Source organism: Oncorhynchus kisutch, unplaced genomic scaffold, assembly GCF_002021735.2.
Source record: "Oncorhynchus kisutch isolate 150728-3 unplaced genomic scaffold, Okis_V2 Okis07a-Okis12b_hom, whole genome shotgun sequence".
Taxonomy (NCBI): domain Eukaryota; kingdom Metazoa; phylum Chordata; class Actinopteri; order Salmoniformes; family Salmonidae; genus Oncorhynchus; species Oncorhynchus kisutch.
This window is the reverse complement of record NW_022261984.1, coordinates 10,151,685-10,166,854: the sequence shown is the minus strand read 5'-3', so window position 1 is coordinate 10,166,854 and position 15,170 is coordinate 10,151,685. Positions and strand designations below refer to the sequence as shown.

The following is a 15,170-nucleotide window of genomic DNA, read 5'->3' as shown; positions in this document are numbered from 1 at the left end:
AAATGTCTGGATTTTTTAAAGCATAAAACCGATACAATTCCATTGTTATTCTGACACCGTTAATAAAGCATCTCAGAGCTGATCTGGGATCAGGTCCCATCTCTCCATATAGTCTTATTCTGATCCTAGATCAACACTCCTACTCGGAGCCATCTCATGATCTAGCCACACATTAATAATGTGGAATGAGAATGAGATAGAGGGATATCCTGGTGTGTAAAAATACAGTCTAGACAGCCGGCTATAAGATATTTCATTACTGAACAGGAAGAGCCTTTAAAGCTGTAGTATGTCCCTTTATGAGGCAACCCGACCAAACCCACGTAGAAATGTGAGTTATAGATCTGTCCTTCTCATTGAAAAGCAAGTATAAGAAGTGGTAGATATGTTCTATGCACGCTATTTCTATGCTTTCCTTCTTGCGCGTTTTCCTTTGGGTTGCTTCAAACAGCTGAAAATACAACATTTGGGGGGTTATTGAAAATGTACCGGTGGTTTAGATGGTACGATGATCTCCACACTCTGGCTGCTTGTTTGGGGGTTATTGAAAATGTACCGGTGGTTTAGATGGTACGATGATCTCCACACTCTGGCTGCTTGTTTGGGGGTTATTGAAAATGTACCGGTGGTTTAGATGGTACGATGATCTCCACACTCTGGCTGCTTGTTTGGGGGTTATTGAAAATGTACCGGTGGTTTAGATGGTACGATGATCTCCACACTCTGGCTGCTTGTTTGGGGGTTATTGAAAATGTACCGGTGGTTTAGATGGTACGATGATCTCCACACTCTGGCTGCTTGTTTGGGGGGTTATTGAAAATGTACCGGTGGTTTAGATGGTACGATGATCTCCACACTCTGGCTGCTTGTTTGGGGGTTATTGAAAATGTACCGGTGGTTTTAGATGGTACGATGATCTCCACACTCTGGCTGCTTGTTTGGGGGTTATTGAAAATGTACCGGTGGTTTAGATGGTACGATGATCTCCACACTCTGGCTGCTTGTTGGGGGTTATTGAAAATGTACCGGTGGTTTAGATGGTACGATGATCTCCACACTCTGGCTGCTTGTTTGGGGGTTATTGAAAATGTACCGGTGGTTTAGATGGTACGATGATCTCCACACTCTGGCTGCTTGTTTGGGGGTTATTGAAAATGTACCGGTGGTTTAGATGGTACGATGATCTCCACACTCTGGCTGCTTGTTTGGGGGTTATTGAAAATGTACCGGTGGTTTAGATGGTACGATGATCTCCACACTCTGGCTGCTTGTTTGGGGGTTATTGAAAATGTACCGGTGGTTTAGATGGTACGATGATCTCCACACTCTGGCTGCTTGTTTGGGGGTTATTGAAAATGTACCGGTGGTTTAGATGGTACGATGATCTCCACACTCTGGCTGCTTGTTTGGGGGTTATTGAAAATGTACCGGTGGTTTAGATGGTACGATGATCTCCACACTCTGGCTGCTTGTTTGGGGGTTATTGAAAATGTACCGGTGGTTTAGATGGTACGATGATCTCCACACTCTGGCTGCTTGTTTGGGGGTTATTGAAAATGTACCGGTGGTTTAGATGGTACGATGATCTCCACACTCTGGCTGCTTGTTTGGGGGGTTATTGAAAATGTACCGGTGGTTTAGATGGTACGATGATCTCCACACTCTGGCTGCTTGTTTGGGGGTTATTGAAAATGTACCGGTGGTTTAGATGGTACGATGATCTCCACACTCTGGCTGCTTGTTTGGGGGTTATTGAAAATGTACCGGTGGTTTAGATGGTACGATGATCTCCACACTCTGGCTGCTTGTTTGGGGGTTATTGAAAATGTACCGGTGGTTTAGATGGTACGATGATCTCCACACTCTGGCTGCTTGTTTGGGGGTTATTGAAAATGTACCGGTGGTTTAGATGGTACGATGATCTCCACACTCTGGCTGCTTGTTTGGGGGTTATTGAAAATGTACCGGTGGTTTAGATGGTACGATGATCTCCACACTCTGGCTGCTTGTTTGGGGGTTATTGAAAATGTACCGGTGGTTTAGATGGTACGATGATCTCCACACTCTGGCTGCTTGTTTGGGGGTTATTGAAAATGTACCGGTGGTTTAGATGGTACGATGATCTCCACACTCTGGCTGCTTGTTTGGGGGTTATTGAAAATGTACCGGTGGTTTAGATGGTACGATGATCTCCACACTCTGGCTGCTTGTTTGGGGGTTATTGAAAATGTACCGGTGGTTTAGATGGTACGATGATCTCCACACTCTGGCTGCTTGTTTGGGGGTTATTGAAAATGTACCGGTGGTTTAGATGGTACGATGATCTCCACACTCTGGCTGCTTGTTTGGGGGTTATTGAAAATGTACCGGTGGTTTAGATGGTACGATGATCTCCACACTCTGGCTGCTTGTTTGGGGGTTATTGAAAATGTACCGGTGGTTTAGATGGTACGATGATCTCCACACTCTGGCTGCTTGTTTGGGGGTTATTGCTAATGTACCGGTGGTTTAGATGGTACGATGTTCTCCACACTCTGGCTGCTTGTTTGGGGGTTATTGAAAATGTACCGGTGGTTTAGATGGTACGATGATCTCCACACTCTGGCTGCTTGTTTGGGGGTTATTGAAAATGTACCGGTGGTTTAGATGGTACGATGATCTCCACACTCTGGCTGCTTGTTTGGGGGTTATTGAAAATGTACCGGTGGTTTAGATGGTACGATGATCTCCACACTCTGGCTGCTTGTTTGGGGGTTATTGAAAATGTACCGGTGGTTTAGATGGTACGATGATCTCCACACTCTGGCTGCTTGTTTGGGGGTTATTGAAAATGTACCGGTGGTTTAGATGGTACGATGATCTCCACACTCTGGCTGCTTGTTTGGGGGTTATTGAAAATGTACCGGTGGTTTAGATGGTACGATGATCTCCACACTCTGGCTGCTTGTTTGGGGGTTATTGAAAATGTACCGGTGGTTTAGATGGTACGATGATCTCCACACTCTGGCTGCTTGTTTGGGGGTTATTGAAAATGTACCGGTGGTTTAGATGGTACGATGATCTCCACACTCTGGCTGCTTGTTTGGGGGTTATTGAAAATGTACCGGTGGTTTAGATGGTACGATGATCTCCACACTCTGGCTGCTTGTTTGGGGGTTATTGAAAATGTACCGGTGGTTTAGATGGTACGATGATCTCCACACTCTGGCTGCTTGTTTGGGGGTTATTGAAAATGTACCGGTGGTTTAGATGGTACGATGATCTCCACACTCTGGCTGCTTGTTTGGGGGTTATTGAAAATGTACCGGTGGTTTAGATGGTACGATGATCTCCACACTCTGGCTGCTTGTTTGGGGGTTATTGAAAATGTACCGGTGGTTTAGATGGTACGATGATCTCCACACTCTGGCTGCTTGTTTGGGGGTTATTGAAAATGTACCGGTAGTTATATTAATCTGCTTCCTCTTTCTCCCTCTCTCTCTACCTCACCTGTTCTCCCTCTCTCTCTACCTCACCTGTTCTCCCTCTCTCTCTACCTCACCTGTTCTCCCTCTCTCTCTACCTCACCTGTTCTCCCTCTCTCTACCTCACCTATTCTCCCTCTCTCTCTACCTCACCTTTTCTCCCTCTCTCTACCTCACCTTTTCTCCCTCACTACCTTTTCTCCTTCACTCTACCCCACCTTTTCTCCCTCTCTCTACCTCACCTTTTCTCCCTCTCTCTACCTCACCTTTTCTCCCTCTCTCTACCCCACCTTTTCTCCCTCTCTCTACCCCACCTTTTCTACCTCACCTTTTCTCCCTCTCTACCCCACATTTTCTCCCTCGCTCTACCCCACCTTTTCTCCCTCTCTCTACCCCACATTTTCTCCCTCGCTCTACCCCACTTTTTCTCCCTCTCTCTCCCCTCTCCCTCTCTCTCTCCCTCCACCTCTCTCTCCCCCTCTCCTTCTCTCTCCTTCTCTCCCTCTCTCCCTCCCCCTCTCTCTTCTCTCTCTCTCCCTCCCCCTCTCTCTCCCGATCTCTTCTCTCCCTCTCTCTCCCGATCTCTTCTCTCCTCTCTCTCTCCCTCCCCCTCTCTCTTCTCTCTCTCTCCCTCCCCCGATCTCTCCCGATCTCTTCTCTCCCTCTCTCTCCCGATCTCTCCTCCCTCTCTCTCCCGATCTCTTCTCTCCCTCTCTCTCCCGGATCTCTTCTCTCCCTCTCTCTCGATCTCTCTCTCCCTTCTCTCTCTCTCTCCCGATCTCTCTCTCCCTCTCTCTCCCGATCTCTCCTCCCCCTCTCTCTCCCGATCTCTTCTCTCCTCTCTCTCTCCCGATCTCGTTCCCTCCCCCTCTCTCTCCCGATCTCTCTCTCCCGTCTCTCTCCCGATCTCTTCTCTCTCCTTCCCGTCTCTTCCTCTCGCCTCTCTCTCCCGATCTCTTCTCTCCCTCTCTCTCCCTCTCTCTCTCCGATATCTTCTCTCTCCCTCTCTCTCCCGATCTCTTCTCTCCCTCTCTCTCCTCTCTCCCTCTCTCTCTCCTCCTCCCCCTCTCTCCCCCTCTCTCTCCCGATCTCTTCTCTCCCGATCTCTTCTCTCCCTCTCTCTCCCGATCTCTTCTCTCCCGATCTCTCCGATCTCTTCTCTCACCCCTCTCTCCGATCTCTTCTCTCCCCTCTCTCTCCCTCTCTCTCCCGATCTCTTCTCTCCCTCTCTCTCCTGATCTCTTCTCTCCCCCTCCCTCCAATCTCTCTCCCTCTCTCTCTCTCCCTCTCTCTCTCTCCCTCCCCCTCTCTCTCCCGATCTCTTCTCTCCCTCTCTCTCCCGATCTCTTCTCTCCCTCTCTCTCCCGATCTCTTCTCTCCCCCTCCCTCCCCCTCTCTCTCCTGATCTCTTCTCTCCCTCTCTCTCCCGATCACTTCTCTCCCTCTCTCTCCCTCCCCCTCTCTCCTCTCTTTCTCCCCTCCCCCTCTCTCTCCCGATCTCTTCTCTCCCTCTCTCTCCCTCTCTCTTCTCTCCCTCTCTCCCTCCCCCTCTCTCTCTCTCTCTCTCCCTCCCCCTCTCTCTCCCGATCTCTTCTCTCCCTCTCTCTCCCTCTCTCTTCTCTCCCTCTCTCTCTCTCCCTCCCCCTCTCTCTTCTCTCTCTCTCCCTCCCCCTCCTCTCTCCCGATCTCTTCTCTCCCTCTCTCTCCCGATCTCTTCTCTCCCTCTCTCTCGCCGATCTCTTCTCTCCCCCTCTCTCCCGATCTCTTCTCTCCCCCTCTTTCTCCCTCTCTCTCCCGATCTCTTCTCTCCCTCTCTCTCCTGATCTCTTCTCTCCCCCTCCCTCCCAATCTCTCTCCCTCTCTCTCTCTCCCTCCCCCTCTCTCCCCCTCTCTCTCCCGATCTCTTCTCTCCCTCTCTCTCCCGATCTCTTCTCTCCCTCTCTCTCCCGATCTCTTCTCTCCCCCTCCCTCCCCCTCTCTCTCCTGATCTCTTCTCTCCCTCTCTCTCCCGATCTCTTCTCTCCCTCTCTCTCTCTCCCTCCCCCTCTCTCTTCTCTCTTTCTCCCTCCCCCTCTCTCTCCCTCTCTCTCTGTGAGAGAGGGATGTTACCTGTGTCCCAATTGGCACGCTATTCCCTATATACTGCACACTCCAGTGTGGTATGTCAGAGGGGTTATCCCATCCTTCGTAGTGCAGTGCATACGTATATACAGTATCAATTAGGACACACCTACTCATTCAAGGGATTTTCTTTATTTTTACTATTTTCTACATTGTAGAATGATAGTGAAGACATCAAAACTATGAAATAACACATATGGAATCATGTAGTAACCAAAAGCAAAATATATTTTATATATTTCAAAGTAGCCACCCTTTGCCTTGGTGATAGCTTTGCACACTCTTGGCATTCTCTCAGAATCATGAGAAATGCTTTTTCAATCCGTTTTGAAGGAGTTCCCACATATGCTGAGCGCTTGTTGGCTGCTTTTCCTTCACTCTGCGGTCCAACTCATCCAAAACCATCTCAATTGGGTTAAGTTGGGTGATTGTGGAGGTCAGGTCATCTGATGCAGCACTCCATCACTCTCCTTCTTGGTCAAATAGCCCTTACACAGCCTGGAGGTGTGTTGGGTCATTGTCCTGTTGAAAGACAAATAATAGTCCCACTTAGGGCAAACCAGATGGGATGGCGTATCGCTGCAGAATGCTGTGGTAGCCATGCTGGTTAAGTGTGCCTTGAATACTAAATAAATCACCACCACAAAATCACACCTCCTCCTCCATGCTTCACGGTGGGAACCACACATGCGGAGATCATCCGTTCACCTACTCTGCGTCTCACAAAGACACGGCGGTTGGAACACAAAATCTCAAATTTGGACTCATCAGACCAAAGGACAGTTTTCCACCAGTCTAATGTCCATTGCTCATATTTCTTTGCCCAAGCAAAACCCTTCTTCTTATTGGTGTCTTTTAGTAGTGGTTTCTTGGGCATCCTCTTTTCCTCCTCCGCTTACGCTCTTCCTCCTCCACCTCCTCTCTTCCTCCTCCTCCCCTTCCTCTCCTTCTCTCTGCCCCCTCTCTTCCTCTCCTCTTGTCCTCTGCCTCCTCCTCTCCTCTCCTCCACTTCCTCTCCTTCTCTCTGCACCCTCTCTTCCTCTCCTCTCATCCTCTGCCTCCTCCTCTCCTCTCCTCCTCTCTTCCTCCTCCACCTCCCCTTCCTCTCCTCCACCTCCTCTGCCTCCTCTCGGCCACATCTGCCTCATCTCTTCCTCCTCCTCCACTTCCTCTCTTCCGTCTCCTCTCTTCCTCCTCCGCTTCCTCTCCTCTCTTCCTCTCTGCCTCTTCTCTTCCTCTCCTCCTCTGCTTCCTCTCCTCTCTTCCTCTCTGCCTCCTCTCTTCCATCTCCTCTCTTCCTCCTCCGCTTCCTCTTTTCCTCTCTGCCTCCTCTCCTCTTCCTCCGCCCCTCTATTTCTCCTCCACTTCCTCTCCTCCTCACAGTAAACAAACACACAGTAGCTTGATAGAGACCCTGGGTCAAGCCCAGTCAGAGGCTGGGTCAGAGAGAATGAGGACCCTGGGTCAAGCCCAGTCAGAGGCTGGATCAGGGAGATGGGGAGGACCCTGGGTCAAGCCCAGTCAGAGGCTGGGTCAGGGAGAATGAGGACCCTGGGTCAAGCCCAGTCAGAGGCTGGGTCAGGGAGAATGAGGACCCTGGGTCAAGCCCAGTCAGAGGCTGGATCAGGGAGATGGAGGACCCTGGGTCAAGCCCAGTCAGAGGCTGGATCAGGGAGTAGGAGGACCCTGGGTCAAGCCCAGTCAGAGGCTGGGTCAGGGAGATGGAGGTCCCTGGGTCAAGTCCAGTCAGAGGCTGGTTCAGGGAGACCTCTGTCTAGAGGATACACAGGTCAACATGCAGTAGTCTTTCTAGAGGACACAGGTCAACATGCAGTAGTCTGTCTGGAGGACACAGGACAACATGCAGTAGTCTGTCTAGAGGACACACAGGTCAACATGCAGTAGTCTGTCTGGAGGATACACAGGTCAACATGCAGTAGTCTGTCTGGAGGATACAGGTCAACATGCAGTAGTCTGTCTAGAGGACACAGGTCAACATGCAGTAGTCTGTCTGGAGGATACAGGTCAACATGCAGTAGTCTGTCTAGAGGACACACAGGTCAACATGCAGTAGTCTGTCTAGAGGACACAGGTCAACATGCAGTAGTCTGTCTGGAGGATACAGGTCAACATGCAGTAGTCTGTCTAGAGGACACACAGGTCAACATGCAGTAGTCTGTCTGGAGGACACAGGTCAACATGCAGTAGTCTGTCTAGAGGACACAGGTCAACATGCAGTAGTCTGTCTGGAGGATACAGGTCAACATGCAGTAGTCTGTCTAGAGGACACAGGTCAACATGCAGTAGTCTGTCTAGAGGACACAGGTCAACATGCAGTAGTCTGTCTAGAGGACACAGGTCAACATGCAGTAGTCTGTCTAGAGGACACAGGTCAACATGCAGTAGTCTGTCTAGAGGACACAGGTCAACATGCAGTAGTCTGTCTAGAGGACACAGGTCAACATGCAGTAGTCTGTCTGGAGGACACAGGTCAACATGCAGTAGTCTGTCTAGAGGACACAGGTCAACATGCAGTAGTCTGTCTAGAGGAAAGTGGAAAAGAACAGAATGTTCTGAGCTCTAATGTCTTCCCCTTCTGCTCCTCTTCTAGCCTCTCTTCCTCCTCCACTTCCTCTCTTCCTCCTTCACTTCCTCTCTTCCTCCTTCACTTCCTCTCTTCCTCCTCTAACTCCTCACAGTAAACAAACACACTGTAGCTTGACTGTCGGTCCTGGCTGATTGTCCTTGGGTCATGGTTTAATACTGGATCCTGGCCCGTCAGTCCTGGCTGATTGTCCTTGGGTCATGGTTTAATACTGGATCCTGGCCCGTCGGTCCTGGCTGATTGTCCTTGGGTCATGGTTTAATACTGGATCCTGGCCCATCAGTCCTGGCTGATTGTCCTTGGGTCATGGTTTAATACTGGATCCTGGCCTGTCAGTCCTGGCTGATTTTCCTTGGGTCATGGCTTAATACTGGATCCTGGCCCGTCAGTCCTGGCTGATTTCACTTGGGTCATGTTTTAATAGTGGATCCTGGCCCGTCGGTCCTGGCTGATTGTCCTTGGGTCATGGTTTAATACTGGATCCTGGCCCGTCAGTCCTGGCTGATTTTCCTTGGGTCATGGTTTAATACTGGATCGTGGCCCATCCATCCTGGCTGATTGTCCTTGGGTCATGGTTTAATACTGGATCCTGGCCTGTCAGTCCTGGCTGATTTTCCTTGGGTCATGGCTTAATACTGGATCCTGGCCCGTAAGTCCTGGCTGATTTCACTTGGGTCATGTTTTAATAGTGGATCCTGGCCCGTCGGTCCTGGCTGATTTTCCTTGGGTCATGGTTTAATACTGGATCCTGGCACGTCAGTCCTGGCTGATTGTCCTTGGGTCATGATTTAATACTGGATCCTGGCCCGGGAAAACTGTTCTGTGTGTTTACTCGTGGATCATAGGAGGTCCCAAATGGCACCCTATTGCCTAATACTCTGGTCAGAAGTCAAGTACTATATCAGTGGAGGCTGCTGAGGGGAGGACGGCTCATAATAGTGTCTGGGAGAGAATGGAATGGCATCAAACACATAGAAACCATGTGTTTTATAGCATTACCACGAGCCTGTCTTCCCCCAACTAAGATGCCACCAACTTCCTGTGCTATAAAGGGAACATGGTGCCATTTGGGATGCTAGGTGCTTTATGAAACACAAGGGTGATGAAACATACAGGTAGAGGTCGTAAACCAGAGGGAGAGGAGGCTGTGTTGGAGGACAAGGGTGATGAAACACACAGCTAGAGGTAGTAAACTAGGGAGAGGAGGCTGTGTTGGAGGACAAGGGTGATGAAACACACAGCTAGAGGTCGTAAACCAGAGGGAGAGGAGGCTGTGTTGGAGGACAAGGGTGATGAAACACACAGCTAGAGGTAGTTAACTAGGGAGAGGAGGCTGTGTTGGAGGACAAGGGTGATGAAACACACAGCTAGAGGTAGTAAACTTGGGAGAGGAGGCTGTGTTGGAGCACAAGGGTGATTAAACACACAGCTAGATGTAGTAAACTAGGGAGAGGAGGCTGTATTGGAGCACAAGGGTGATTAAACACACAGCTAGAGGTAGTAAACTAGGGAGAGGAGGCTGTGTTGGAGGACAAGGGTGATGAAACACACAGCTAGAGGTAGTAAACTAGGGAGAGGAGGCTGTATTGGAGCACAAGGGTGATGAAACACACAGCTAGAGGTAGTAAACTAGGGAGAGGAGGCTGTGTTGGAGGACAAGGGTGATGAAACACACAGCTAGAGGTAGTAAACTAGGGAGAGGAGGCTGTATTGGAGCACAAGGGTGATGAAACACACAGCTAGAGGTAGTAAACTAGGGAGAGGAGGCTGTGTACCCAATAGAGTAGGGTTTCCGCTGGGTGCACGTTCAGTTTTTTTCCCAGCGCTACACAGCTGATTCAAATGATTAAAGCTTGATGATGAGTTGGTTATTTGAATCAGTTGTGTATTGCTGGGGAAACCCCCCAAAACGAGCACCAAGGAGGGGACCCAAGGACCGAGTTCAGAAACCCTGCGATAGAGGATTAACGCCTTGATCACACTGAGCGCAATAAAGTACGAAGCGTCATCTGGATATGTGTGCACCAAAAGTTCAAAATTCACCTTCTGCTACCATTTCTGTCCAGCCGTCAACGCATACAGTTTCACGCATACGTCACCGTGCGCGCAACAAAGAACGCACTGCAGGGTAAACGCAACGTTCCATTGGACACGAAGGTACTTACTAAATAATGCCTAACACTGTCGGTGTGATCAAGGCGGAAACAAATTAAACTAAGACCCATGCAGTATTTATTTTTAGGGATTTTAAAATGTAATTGTATTCCTGGACTTTTCACAAGTACCACGATATGCGTTGTATATGGTTGCCAGTGTAAAGAGAGTAATGCTACTTTCAGAATAGTTTTTTCTTTCAGAATCAGAAGTGGTTACAGAACCTCTGTTACTAAGTGACACCCAAACCTGCTTGGCAGGCCTTGCTGTTATTATGAAAGGAGAAGCGGAGTCCCTAGTTATGAAAGGGTGACGGGAAGTGTCCTTTTTCTGAAGCTGGAGACATTATTAGGTGTCGCCTTTTGCCCAATCTCATAAGGCTCAAGACTACTAAAGAGAAGTTAACATCGTTTTTGAATATCTTTTAGCCGGTAATCCCATCCGCGACATGCACGCACACAGGGAGATGAACAGTGATTACCCCACAGGTGGGCAAAGCCCCGGTGAAAAAGAGACGGAACCACCACCGGCAAACGCTGCAATCGACATGTATCATCAAAGTCCTGCGGCGTCACGACTGTCAAGTAGTCTACTGACGCTGCCTAAAGAGTTACCGGCATTCTGTGCGTCCAACCACGGCATGCTCGTGATGAACCCGGGGTTGCTGAATTCACGGGCCGGTTCTCCTGATTATTCGGAGACATGCATCGATAATCTTAACAATAAACGGAAGAAACATGCGATCCAAACAAGGCAGGAACGCTTCGCAGGTTCCGGAACCGGTGAGTTGGTTTTGTAACAATGTTACAGTACAATCACTGTCACTGTCAGTCAGAAACATGGTGTCTCTATTCTTATCGATCCAAGACGTAATGCTAAAGTTTGAAATGTTCTCTTACTGATTTAAAGATGGGCATCTTGGAAAGATGTAACTTCGATATCTTAGCAAATTCGGGGGGTGGCCCCGATTGGGACTCGAAATCGGGTCAAATCAAAACCCGTTACGCAAAGAGGTCCAAACCTCTTGACGAGGTCGTTAAGTGTTGGGTTCATGTCACTACAATATAATTAATTGCGCTGTTGAGAGAAGCGAAGCTGGTAACATTTCTTTGGGCTGACACTACTCTAAAAGCATCATTAGAAAATGCAACAAAGATATGATTAATGTCCAGTGGTATTGTATCAGGGGTAATCTCCTTTAAACTATAAGAATATTATATATACATAAATGCCTCCATGTATGCAAGTTGGGAATGTTTGTTCCACAAATTCCAAACGTCAATCATTTAACCCCCAGAGCGCTTGCATTACTCCAAAGGCTCTCCTCCGCTTTTCACACGGCAACTGCAGGCTTTTGCTCCAGCCCTACTCTAACACCAGGAGCTGGGTTCATAGATTTGGGTCAGGTATGTTAGAGAAGGAGAAACAGCAGACATCCATCCAGCACAGCCTCTGATTTGAAAAGGCTACCCCTGGTTCTCTATCTCACCTTTGCGTGTGGAGGCTTCTGGCCCTGCACCAACATACCTGAACGTCATTTACATAGCTGCTGTTTCTCCAGTTCACCAGTAGGTGACAGTAGAACCCATGTTTTCACACTGACTCATTCCAATGACCTTGTAGTGCAGCTGTTGAAAAGCACAGCGCTACCACGCTTCTCCACACGGTTACACACACATACTGGACACACACACACACAACACGGCAGGAGTAAGAAACGCACACACAGTGAATCTGCTGAGGATACGATAGCTCCAGTCTGGTAAGTTAACGTTTCAACAGTAGCCTGTCAACCAGGATTCTAACCATGTTTTTAAAGAACGTTTCAACAGTAGCCTGTCAACCAGGATTCTAACCATGTTTTTAAAGAACGTTTCAACAGTAGCCTGTCTACCAGGATTCTAACCATGATTTAAAGAACGTTTCAACAGTAGCCTGTCTACCAGGATTCTAACCATGTTTTAAAGAACGTTTCAACAGTAGCCTGTCTACCAGGATTCTAACCATGTTTTTAAAGAACGTTTCAACAGTAGCCTGTCAACCAGGATTCTAACCATGTTTTTGAAGTTGAACCTCTTCTACTGTTGGTCCGTTGCTCAACTCTCTTTCATTTTCTCGATCTTTTTCATGGCTCTGGAACAGTTATGTAATAATAGCAAACTGTTTTATTCTCTCTCTCTCTCTGGGGCTTGTGGGTAAGATTGTTGTATGTTGTTTGATGTACAGTGGTTTGTGAAAGTATTCACCCCCTTGACATTTTTCCTATTTTGTTGCCTTATAACCTGGAATTAAAATAGATTTTGGGGGAGGGTTGTAAAATCACTTTGATTTACACAACATGCCTACCACTTTGAAGATGCAACATTTTTGGGTGAAAGAAATAAGACTGAACTGGAGCGTGCACCCAGGATAGATTGAACCCATTAATGACAACACTGTTGTAGGTTCTGCCCCTTTATGGTGTGGCCGACCTAACTAACTTAATTCATCATTTTAGCCACGAGCAAATCCCTTCCATGATCTAGTAGATGTCTAGATCACCCAGTGGAAACGCTGTAGGAGGCTGATCTGGTAGATGTCTAGATCACCCAGTGGAAACGCTGTAGGAGGCTGATCTGGTAGATGTCTAGATCACCCAGTGGAAACGCTGTAGGAGGCTGATCGGGTAGATGTCTAGATCACCCAGTGGAAACGCTGTAGGAGGCTGATCTGGCATATGTCTAGATCACCCAGTGGAAACGCTGTAGGAGGCTGATCTGGTAGATGTCTAGATCACCCAGTGGAAACGCTGTAGGAGGCTGATCTGGTAGATGTCTAGATCACCCAGTGGAAACGCTGTAGGAGGCTGATCTGGTAGATGTCTAGATCACCCAGTGGAAACGCTGTAGGAGGCTGATCTGGTAGATGTCTAGGTCACCCAGTGCAAACGCTGTAGGAGGCTGATCGGGTAGATGTCTAGATCACCCAGTGGAAACGCTGTAGGAGGCTGATCTGGTAGATGTCTAGGTCACCCAGTGCAAACGCTGTAGGAGGCTGATCTGGTAGATGTCTAGATCACCCAGTGGAAACGCTGTAGGAGGCTGATCTGGCCCGTTTGTAGAACAACGAGACCAGAGGTTACAATTGAAGGTTTTGGAGACCATTAAAACCATTTGAATGTCACAACTATACCCATCCCAGTAGAGACCTGCTAGCTGGGTTACTGGGCCCGTCCCTCACCGTGCTCCAGTAGAGACCTGCTAGCTGGGTTACTGGGCCCGTCCCTCACGTGCTCCAGTAGAGACCTGCTACCTGCGTTACTGGGTTGACACCCAGCCTCCTGTTGGCTCTGGTCCTTTTATCGAGGGCTATGTAACAGTTGAGTAATCAGAACATATGGTTCCCTCCCAGTTAGTACCAGGCCTGTTCAAGCCTGCCTGTTTAACCAGAACTAGGCGATGGCACACCATGTCTGTGTATCTGAGGCAGCTGTTGTGTAATATAGTAGAGGATTAGCTGTGTTTAAATACATCTGTAGAGGTTATGTTTTGGAAACCTGTATTATAGAATGGTGGTGTGTGTTTGATTTCAGAAGACATTCCCAGCGGTGTTCTATTCTGGAATTCTACAGCGTAGCCGGAATGTTTTGTAGACAATGGATGGAACAGCTAAGACATCCTTCTTAAAATGACATCCCGTTCTCTGTAGGGATGAGACCTGGTGTGAGATGGACGGACCTGCTACGACCTCTAGGTTGTATGATTGTAGAGTGGCTTTGGGAACTGTTGAGTATCTCTCACGTCACGTGTCATTACAAAAAACATTGAGTTCTGTGTGGGCAGTCAAGCAGTATCAGTGTTAACCATCATTTATATAGCCAGCCAATGTTTGGTCCTAAGGGTCTACTCTAGCTATAACTAGGGTCTAGTGGTATAGATGGGTGTATTTATATCTAGGGCCTAGTGGTATAGATGGGTCTAGTCTAGTGGTATAGATGGGTCTAGTCTAGTGGTATAGATGGGTGTAGTCTAGTTATATCTAGAGTCTAGTGGTGTAGTCTAGTTATATCTATGGCCTAGTGGTATAGATGGGTGTAGTTATATTTAGGGTCTAGTGGTATAGATGGGTGTAGTCTAGTTATATCTAGGGCCTAGTGGTATAGATGGGTGTAGTCTAGTTATATCTAGGGCCTAGTGGTATAGATGGGTCTAGTCTAGTTATATCTAGGGCCTAGTGGTATAGATGGGTCTAGTCTAGTTATATCTAGGGTCTAGTGGTATAGATGGGTCTAGTCTAGTGGTATAGATGGGTGTAGTCTAGTTAGATGGGTCTAGTGGTGTAGTCTAGTTGTATAGATGGGTGTAGTCTAGTTATATCTAGGGCCTAGTGGTATAGATGGGTCTAGTCTAGTTATATCTAGGGCCTAGTGGTATAGATGGGTCTAGTCTAGTTATATCTAGGGTCTAGTGGTATAGATGGGTCTAGTCTAGTGGTATAGATGGGTGTAGTCTAGTTAGATGGGTCTAGTGGTGTAGTCTAGTTGTATAGATGGGTGTAGTCTAGTGGTATAGATGGGTCTAGTGGTATAGATGGGTGTAATCTAGTTATATCTAGGGCCTAGTTGTATAGATGGGTGTAGTCTAGTTCGATGGGTCTAGTGGTGTAGTCTAGTTGTATAGATGGGTGTAGTCTAGTGGTATAGATGGGTGTAGTCTAATTATATCTAGGTCCTAGTGGTATAGATGGGTCTAGTTATATCTAGGTCCTAGTGGTATAGATGGGTGTAGTCTAGTTATATCTAGGGTCTAGTGGTATAGATGGGTGTAGTCTAGTTATATCTAGGTCCT

At 48.0% G+C, this 15,170-nt stretch overlaps 1 protein-coding gene across 2 annotated transcripts in view; it reads left to right on the top strand.

Annotated features, from left to right (window-relative positions):
• The first annotated feature begins 10,307 nt into the window (after positions 1-10,307).
• The window catches only part of LOC116352827 (nocturnin-like), a 27,691-nt gene continuing 22,828 nt past the window's right edge, over positions 10,308-15,170 (top strand). The window contains exon 1 of one of the 2 annotated variants that reach the window (XM_031814850.1): positions 10,308-11,126. In XM_031814850.1, coding sequence (XP_031670710.1) covers positions 10,793-11,126 — 334 coding nt within the window. In that variant the 5' untranslated portion in view covers positions 10,308-10,792. Of the gene's footprint in view, positions 11,127-11,963; positions 12,107-15,170 lie in introns of those variants that run through there. The other variant, XM_031814852.1, reaches the window with a different exon arrangement.